This window comes from Benincasa hispida, unplaced genomic scaffold, assembly GCF_009727055.1.
Source record: "Benincasa hispida cultivar B227 unplaced genomic scaffold, ASM972705v1 Contig69, whole genome shotgun sequence".
NCBI lineage: Eukaryota > Viridiplantae > Streptophyta > Magnoliopsida > Cucurbitales > Cucurbitaceae > Benincasa > Benincasa hispida.
In genome coordinates this window covers 1-10,336 of record NW_024065033.1, presented here as the reverse complement: position 1 = coordinate 10,336, position 10,336 = coordinate 1, and the positions used below count along the sequence as shown (strand labels likewise).

At 35.1% G+C, this 10,336-nt stretch overlaps 1 protein-coding gene across 1 annotated transcript; it reads left to right on the top strand.

Moving 5' to 3' along the window:
- The first annotated feature begins 1,158 nt into the window (after positions 1–1,158).
- Positions 1,159–7,517, top strand: LOC120069934. The gene is made up of 7 exons (XM_039021773.1): positions 1,159–1,378; positions 2,791–3,424; positions 4,390–4,574; positions 5,381–5,461; positions 5,567–5,611; positions 5,720–5,775; positions 7,301–7,517. The coding sequence occupies exons 1-7, from the start codon at positions 1,223–1,225 to the stop codon at positions 7,515–7,517; spliced, it is 1,374 nt and encodes a 457-aa protein (XP_038877701.1). The 5' UTR covers positions 1,159–1,222.
- The last annotated feature ends 2,819 nt before the right edge of the window (positions 7,518–10,336 follow it).

The window sequence follows — 10,336 nt, the reverse complement described above, 5'->3', positions numbered from 1 at the left end:
GGTACCATCAATAGTGAATTTTATGTCCCTTATTCTTCCGCACTTCACTTAATAAAGATGGTTTGCTTCTCTTAAGTTTGCCAAGTCTTATCTTTCATAATAGGAATGAAGTAATATCTGTACGGTATGTCTAGAGAGTTGTATCGTTACAGTTGGATTGATCAAACTTTTTAGGTCATCAGATTTTTTTAACACTTCTACTTAACAACTAAAAAAGGAGGTTAAAAAATTTAAATTGATAAACTAATTTAAATCTCGTTTAGTAACCTTTTAATTTTTGAAAAATTTGTTCATTTCTTTTCAATTTCTTACCAAAAAAAAAAAAGTTTTAGAATCCTGTTTTTTTTAGTTTGCAAAACTTAACTTAATTTTTGAAAACATGATAGAGAAATAAACAACAAATTAAAAAAACTTAGAGATGAAAAATGTATTTATAGACTTAAATTTTAAAAATAAAAAATAAAACATTCAACGATTACCAAATGGGTATTAGGATTGTAAGAGTAATGATTAAGTGCAGTTAATTTCATGCAACCCTTATCCATACTTAGTAAGGAAAAAAAACAATCAATTTTTTTAAAACAATAATTGTCAAGTGACAAATGTTGATTGAGTGTTATCTTGGCTTTTTTTTTTTTTTTTTTTTTTTTTTTTTTTTTTATATTAATTTTAATTCATATTGCAAAAGTTTTTGGTTGAAATTGATAAGGTAATTATTTTAAATATCAAAACTATTAAAAATATTTTAAAATATAGTAAAATGTCATTATCTATCCGCCATAGACATCTGTCAGTGTCTATCACTGATAAACAATAATTTAAATATCAAAATTACTAAAAAATTTTTCAAATACAGCAAAATATCCACTGTCTATCAACAATAGACACCTGTCAGTGTCCAGTATCTATTAGTGTCATCGTTGGTAGACAATAATATTTTTCAATATTTGTAAATAAATATCTAGTATCTATTAGTGTCTATCGTTGATAGATAATAGTATTTTTTAATATTCGTAAATAAATAGATTGATTTTACTATATTCATAAATAATTTAAATCGATATGGAAAAAGTGAAAACGGAAATAAACGGAAAGAAAAAGACACGTTTAAAGTAGTTTTAGCGCGCACGGGTAGGCTTTGAGGCTGGGCGTCAACACCTGACACAGTCGAGGCACAACTTAGAAATAACAATAACAAGAAGCTGATAATGGGATACTTCCAATGGCGGATTTCACAATATTCAGCTTCGTGTTTTTCTTCCGCTTTGCCGTCTTTTCACATTGTTATTATTTTGCTCTATTGCTTTCTCTTCTCTTCCCCCCCTTGACATTCACATTCAGTATGGTGACTCCCAAACCAAATGCACCCCGTCTTCAGGTCACACTTTCCTCCTCTCCTCTCTTCTTTGATTTCCATACTTTCCTTTATATGTCTTCCCTTTTTCTTTTCTGCATACTATGATTATGATATGAGGTTCTTTTGTAATGCCAAGCTGCACATATAGTTACTACTGCTCATTTGACCCTATGAAAATTCATATTTCTTGCACGGAGAGGTTACCAACATTCAAGTTTACGTTGTAATCTTGCACAGCATCATGTTTGTTCACTAAATTTTGCTAGTCACATTCAGTTTCTTTGGATTTAGCATTATAGCTCCATTGCATTTGAAGAAGTTTGTTTTTGTAACATTCGAGACTTCAAAATTCTGACAGAATATGTGGAATTCTGATTTAAAGGCATCTATCTGCATATCCATTAGATGAATACTTTTTTTAAAGAGTTTTGTCTGCAAAACAACTCAAAGGATGGTAAAATGCTTGTTGATTGTCGAGAGACGTCCATAAATACACACGGTCATACATGCAAACATTTAAGAGCAGTCATATGAGAATCAACCACAAGAAATAACATAAAACCTTAATTCCTGTCGACTAAGACTTCGTTATCTGAGTGATTCATATGCTCTACTACTTCTCACCCTTGTTCTGCTAAAATCTTAAATCTCTAAAGTCCTTAACCATGTTTAGTATCGCATCTAGTTTCACAACTATCTGTTTTCTTTTCTCTTACCATCTTATTTGCCGATAGAACAGGATAAAAGTTCACTAGTTTTCTTTTCGAATGATTAAAAGTTGGGGATGATGACGTTGATAACTTTCTTGATGTACGTTAAATTGTACCATTCATCAGCTCATCTTAAGGTTGGTAAGGGCTGGGGCAGGGATTCCCCATCCCATCCCCGCGGGGATATTTTCCCCTATCCCCACTAGCGGGGATGGAGACGGAGACGAGGACTTCCCGCGGGGACCCATTTTCGGTTTCTTTTGTAATATATATAATTATATAAATATTTGTAAAATTAATATTAATATATATATAAAATAAAAAATTAATCGGGGTCGAGGTCAGGATGGGACGAGATACCCTCCCATCCCCGCCCCATCCCCAATTGGGAATCCAGTTATAATCCCCAGTTTGACTCATTTCTAGTTAAACCGGAGATTCTCCATCCCGATTGGAACGGAGATCCACGAAATTTTTGCCAACCTTAGCTCATCCGAACTCAAACTGCAATTGAAATTAGTGCTATAGTCGATTTTCGGGATCATTACATTATGACTACCGGTACCATCTCTTTAATCGGAAAACAAAATTTATACGAAAACTCAAACTGCAATTGAAATTAGTGCTATAGTCGATTTTCGGGATCATTACATTCTGACTACCGGTACCATCTCTTTAATTGAAAACAAAATTTATATGAAATGAGTTTACGTTTATTTGCAGGAGCCATATATTGGTAACAAAGATAATCCACGTTTTGATTTTCCGGTGGAGGCCCATGTTTTTACTTCTAGCTCCGGTTCCCAAGATAGTATCAATGGCCAGAATGCTTTTCAGTCTACATCGGATTATGGCGACATCAATATTAAAAATAGAAAACTGGTTTCAAAAACTATCAACAAAGATACAGAGCCCCAAATGGATGATTCAGGCTTGGATATTATTTTTGAACCCTTTGAAAGATCATCATCTGGAAGGTGGTTAAAGGGTGGCAAGACATCACCATTTGCTTTCCGAACTATTTTGTCGAATTTGAACCTTGATTTGGAAGATCTTGATAATAGAACAAAGAAACATGAGGCTGGGACCTTTCAAGAATGTCAGACTCCAGGCAACCCAGTTAGGTCCTGGATTCAAAAGTCTTTTATTGTGAAGAAAAGGAAAGATGACTTCTCTGGCATCTCACTTCCTCAGTCAGCAGCCTCATTTTACAATGGGTGGTCGCCAGTGATGGAAGTTTCTGAATCATGTGAAAGCATTGAACAGCTCAATATTTATTTGAAATCCAAAAGGGATGAAGTCAATGCAGGGGTCCCTGGAAGATTTCTGCATGTTGTGATCGGAAAAGATGTTTCAGGTGAAACTTTTGGCTGACTCTTATTTTACTATTCTTTGTAGATCTCTGAGCGTCTATGTTATATTTTAGGACACTATACGTGCTAATTTTCTTTCTAACGTTCATTAATCTGAAATTTAGTATACATTTTTTTATATGATAATATTGATATACCTTTATGGTATTATGGAGACTTGAAGCTATTCAACTAGAGGTTTGTCAATGGTGCTCTGAGATCTAACTTGATTATGTTGTTGATGGTTTCAAATTGTTTGGTTGATTAATTTGTTGAAAATAAAAACATTACTGTGCACCCTCAAAAGCTAGTGAACGCTTCATATGCAAATTGCACTCTTTGGATATGTGTATAAGTTCAGTATAAATTGAAAGGAAACTTGAGTTCTGTTTATGTCATGTCTAGACCAGAAATGGAAATTACTTATCTCTCATATAATTTTTTTTTTTGGCTATCTAATTTAATAGAAAAACTTTAAATATAGAAGGTACAAATGAGATGGTGAAAATTAACTCCGGAAAATGGGAAATTGGTCTAATATTGAGATTGGTAAGTTAAACCAAAATCACATTCTAGACTTGCCTCTCTTTCTGTAGGTACCGCCATTTCTTTCTACATCTAACTTCGGGATCTTCTTTTAATCTGTCTGCTGAAAACTTCGGCAATGCTAGATAGCCCAATTTCTTTGTATGCATGAGATACAGTAGCACCGTCCTTTTGGTCTGTTGTACCCGAGACCATATAAATGGCTAATTGAAGCTTATATTGATGAACACAATGATTAATACAACTTCAAATGTAAAGCATGATACTTGTTAGATTCATCTCTAAAACAGCTCGTCACACTTGCCAAATAATATTGAAAATCTAAATTGCTTTCCTGAATTTTCTATTTGTTTATTTCAAAAACTCAAAAAAGATTTCTAGTAGAACCTCATATAGATCTAACTTATTTTATTGCTTCATACAGATGTTGGGTCAGTTGTTTCTACCATCATGTATGCTTTCTACTTGAATGAGACACACAAATATGATGAGTTTTGCACCGTACCTGTTATCAACATGAAGAGAACGGATCTAAACTCTCATTCTGAACTTAAATGGCTGCTCGGTTCCTGTCAGATTGACACGTCATCTTTGATTTTTGTAGATGAGGTATAATCCTTTGCAATCCTTCTGAAAATTATTCGCTGATTTTCATTTATTGTTAATGTTATTTATTTATGATACTCTACAATGAAGGATAATATTGTTTGTTGTCTCAAATAAGATATACTTTGAGAAAGGTGTAAGTTATACTTCTTGCCCCTAACTTAATATGTGACTTTTCAATTTTGTCCCCAAGTTTGTAGCAATTTCAATATATTTTTCAACTTCAAAGTTACCCTTTAAATTGATGTCGTTAAAGCTTGATAAGCATGAAATGAGATACTTGTATATGTTTCAATTTTGTCCCTAACATTATATATCTCAATTTTACCTGTATGAGTTTTCGTTTTATCACTAAACTTATATCTGTTTAACGAATTTACTATAAATGACGTTTGTAGACAATTTTAAAAGGTATTTGTTAATTGCCTTTTAAGCCACAAATGTTTTCTAGTCTCGAGAATAGAAACGTTTATTTGAAAGACTACATCACACCCAGATGTAATGTGTAGAAATTTGGGTCAAGAATTAATTTTTCTTCGGAATGCATGACTTAGGAATACCAGTTTCTATAAATTATTATTATTATTATTATTATTCTTTAAGGGTGTGAAATCCATTTTCGATCGATCTTTGCATAACATAATGTAAGCTCTATGGCCACCCAATGTGGATTTAATTGAATAAGCTTATGCTGTACGTAAGCACGACAGAGGTAGCCAGTGGTAAAACAATATGCTAACAGATATGTTCTTTGAGCTTCGGTTCAGAAGTTCACTCATTTTAATATGGACCACAAAATATTTTCCCAGATCGACCTATCATATTATGAATTATTTGGAAGTCTTAAGGTAGTTCTACTAAACAGCTCCAAACTTCCTGCTAAACAAGAGGTAAGCTCCACATTTGGCAACGGTTTGACAACATTTTTTCTGGAAAAACCTGGCCTTCGTTTACTAATACTTATGGAATATCCATTTTTTTCTCTCTTACAACAGCAAGCGTTAAAAGAGGCAGTTGTTGAAATCTTTAACTGCAATAAGGTGCATAGAATAATTTATTTTGGTCAGAAATAAAGAAATTTCGCAACTTCAAGACATCTTGAGATCATGAGAGACTAAGCATTCATATATTTTCCATTTGTCTTTCAGGATGAATCTGTATATCCTTGGGTCGAGAATATTACAATCCAACAGGTTTGGCATTTGTATAGTTTTATGAAGTTTTTTTCCACTCATATTTCTACCTAGAGTTATGAAGTCCATCGAATGGATGATGTGTTCAGACGTGTCATGTCACTCAATAAAATAAAGAGAAGAAAAGAACACACACGGATACACGAAGGTGTTGAAAGGTAATAATCAAGTGAATTAGGGTCATGAAAGAGAGGAATTCTAAAAAGTCTAGCCAGGTCAGAGAAATTGGAAGGTTGTTAGTGAGGGAGACAAGAAAGACTTTTTTTCGGTTGGCTTTGGTTCCTGATTGCAAGATACAAAATTGTATATGTAGAGTTCAAATTTAACCCGCTTTTCGTGTCCATATCCTAGTTCAAGATAATACGTTAGCATAATTGCATTCATGCCATTTTTTTTTCTTATGTCCATATCCATCTTTTCCAGGGGAGTGTAGCCTAGTTAATGAAGATAAAGAAAGAAAGAGAGATAATAATATATAATAAATCATTGAAATTAGGAAAGAAATTATGTTTAAGTTCCTCTTGATTAGATCATGGTTATGGCATACATTTTCCTAGACAAGAAATACTTTAATTGAAAACAGAAAAATGCCAAATGAGGGAGAAGACTCTCAACCCATATTAAGGAAGTTAGCTTAAAAAACCTTCCAATTTGTTCCTGGAGAAGTCGAGAAGCTGAGATGCTATGCACTTGGACAAAAGTTGTAATGCAGCTATTAAACATGGCTTATTCTTACATGTCATATATAAATGTCAATATCCATGAGAGAGGAATTCTAAAAAGTCTAGCCAGGTGAGAGGGATTGGAAGGTTGTTAGTGAGGGAGACAAGAAAGACATTTTTTTTAGTTGGCTTTGGTTCCTGATTGCAAGATACAAAATTGTATATGTAGAATTTAAGTTTAACCTGCTTTTGGTGTCCATATCTTAGTTCAAGATAATATGTTAGCATAATTGCATTCATGCTATTTTGTTTCTTATGTCCATATCCATCTTTTTTTTTCCCTCTCTTTTATAAGAAACACACATGTAGATTCCATCAAAAAACAAAGGAACAACCTAAGGCGCAAGGGTTGAGAAAGATCCCTCCCCAAGAAGCTAATACAGAAGAGCTTTCCAATTGTTAGAGATCATCAAAAGACTATAATAACAAAATAAATTGGTATAGTTAGTGCACCACCAAAGGCCGTATGTTGAACTAAGGCCCAAAAAAAATCAAAAAGAGCATACTTATCTTCAAAAAATACGAATATCTCTTTCATTCCATAAAACACACAAAAGGACCACATAGCACATCTCCAAAGCACTTTCCCTCTTCCACCGAAGGCTGGCTGTCCAACCCATCAAGCAACCAATCATCAATTTTTCTGGGGCAGCAGCTCACCAAACTGAAGGTACTTAACAAACGGGACCAACCCTTGGAGGCAAACTCACAGAGCAAAAAAAGATGGTCCAAGCTCTCCTAGTTTTTCAAACAAAGGCAGCATATAGAGGGGGATAAGTAGTTATTTTCTAGCTTCGTTTGCATTTTATCAGAGTATTAAGGCTTCTATAAGCGAGGGACCAAAGGAAGAATTTAACCTTTTTAGGGATTTTAAGTTTCCAGATCAGCTTCAACAAAGGAAAGGTGAAAGAAGGGGGCTTCCTAACAATGTTAAGGAAGGTGGTCTTGGTGGTAAACTTCCCAGAGGCATCAATCTTCCAATTGATACAATCACGACTGTCTTGAAGGGCCCAAGAGTTCAGGATTTGTAAAATGACAATCATATCACCAACCTCTCTATCAAAAATACGTCTTCTAAGGCCCAAATCCCATGCTTGACTAGAGACACACCAACAATATGCGATCACCGCATCTTTTTCTAAAGAGATGGAGAAAATGTCTGAAAACTTCTAAGCAAGGAGTTGAAGATCACACCACTTATCCAGCCAGAACCTGATTGTTTTACCATCACCCACCACTAATTGAGTACAGTTAAAGAACTGATCTTTATACTTCATGATGTCAGCCCAAATTCTAGACTTTTTGCCCTTCTTAGGAAACTTAGTAGACCAACCAAACTCCTCAATACCGTAGATGGCACCAATAATACGTCTCCACAGTGCGTTTTCCTCATGACAGAACCTCCACAACCATTTCATAAGGAGAGTTGTATTCTTCTGACGAAGAGAGCCAATCCCAAGGTATTGTAGGTAAAGAAGCCTAGTTCCAATTGACAAGATGGGTAGTAGGGTTGCACAAACTACCATCCCAGATAAAATCTCTGATAATCTTCTCTAATCGATTAATAGCACTAATGGGGGCTTGCATAAGAGAGAAAAGGTAGCAGCAAGGGAGATTGTTGAGGATAGACTGAGCTAAGGTCAACCTTCCTCCTTTAGAGAGGGAAATTCCTTTCCACTCATCCACCTTCATTTTAAACTTCTCCTCGATGGAGTTCCAAACTTCCTTAGCGTTGTGTTTTCCTCCCATAGGAAACCCTAAGTACATGAATGGGTGGGTCTCCTTTTTACACCCCACGGATGCGACAAGGAGATTCACTTCCTCACTTTCCACGTTAATACCAATAATAGAGGTTTTAGATGTGTTTAGAGACAATCCCGAGCCCAAGAGAAAGATATTGACAATGGTCCACCAAGTCACCAAGTTACCCTCCTCCCAAGAGCAAAACAGGAGAGTATTATCTGCATATTGGAGATGGGTTATGTAGAAAGTGGAGTGTAAAACTCTTAGGTTTAAGAGAGAATTAGAATGTTCTATTCGTTCGCCAAAGATATGAATATATACAAGTGTACAAAGCATAGAAAGGGAAAATATCACAAAATATTTACAAGAATGGAAAACCCTAACAATAGAACTATAACACTCCCCCTCAAGTTGGAGCATATATGTTAATCATACCCAACTTGTTTCATAGATAACCTATACGTCTTCCATCCAATCTTTCGTGAAGATATCTCCTATTTGTTCTCTAGTCTTCACATATCTTGTAGATACCAACCCTTATTGATTTTTTTCACGTACAAAATGGCAATCAACTTCAATATGTTTAGTCCTTTCATGAAATATTGGATTAGACGCAATATGAAGTACTGCTTGATTATCACACCACAACTTTGTGGGTGTGGTGATTTCAAATCCCAACTCAACAAGAAGATATATCCAAATCAATTCACACATAGACTGTGCCATTGCTCTATATTTTGATTCCGCACTTGAACGTGACACCACATTTTGCTTCTTACTCTTCCAAGAAATCAAATTACCACCAACAAAAACACAATACCCTGAGGTTGATCTGAATCTTTGTCTTTAGATCCTACCCAATCGGCGCTGAGAACATTTCAATATTAGTATGACCATAATCCATATATAAATAAACCATGCCCAGGAGAGCCTCAGGATAACAAGAAATTTATTCCAGCAGCCCAATGTGAACTGTAGAGCATAACATGTACTGACTCACAATACTTACTGAATAGGGCTATGTTGGGGTCGGAGTATTTGGTAAGGTATTAAGTTTCCCACTAACTCCTTAACTTTCAGGATCTTTAGCATTCTCCATTTCTTTTGTGAGGCTGTAGTTGGGCATCATTGAGACTACATGGTTTAGCCTAGTTTTCCTGTTTCAGTCACAAGTCAAGTAAATTTATTTCTCTGTGATAATGTATTCCTTTCTTGTTCTTTATTACCTCAATCCTAAGAGTATTTCAACCATGCCTAAATCTTTTATATGGAATTGACTATGAAAGAAAGTCTTTAGAGTCTGGATACCTAAAGGCTCATTCACGGGGCTTATTAATACAATATCATCAATATACACTAACAAGATAACCACCCTCAGATTTCTTAAAAAGACCGAATATCTTGACGTGCTCTTCCGCATTCCAAAGCTTTCAATCACCTAACTTAAATTTACCAAACAGCTCGTGGGCTTTGCTTTAATCCATACAAGGATTTACGAGGTGAACACCGTTTCCTTCTCCCCTGAGAACAAATCTTAGTGGTTTCATATAACAACCTCTTCTTGAAAATCACCATGAAGAAATGGCATTTTAATATCAAGCTTGATTGTAAAGGCCAATGATTGATGAAGCTAATTGATAAACAACCTCACAGATGCATTTTTGCTAAAGGGAAAAAGTATTCAGCATAGTCAAGGCCATAAGTTTTGTGCGTAGGCCTTTCGTTACAAGGCGCGTTTTAACCAAGCAATAGAACCATCAGGGATTGATTTAACTGCAGGACAACCCATTTGCACCGATAGCCTTCTTTCCTGCAGGAGAGAAAACTAATCCCAAGTACAATTATTCAATCTAAAGAAAGTCATCTCTCCATCATTGCGGCACATAACCAGGATTGAGACAAAGCTATGAACAGTTTTAGGATGGATACAGACTCTAAGATGCAATGAATGAACATGTGGAAGGTGACAAATGGTTATATGAAACAAAGAGGAAATTAGGATGAGCACATGTACGTTTACCTTTACGAGAGCAATAGGGAAAGATCATCACTCGTTTCTGGATCCAATGCGAAGAAGATCTAGTTACAAGGCATGGACTGAAGGAGG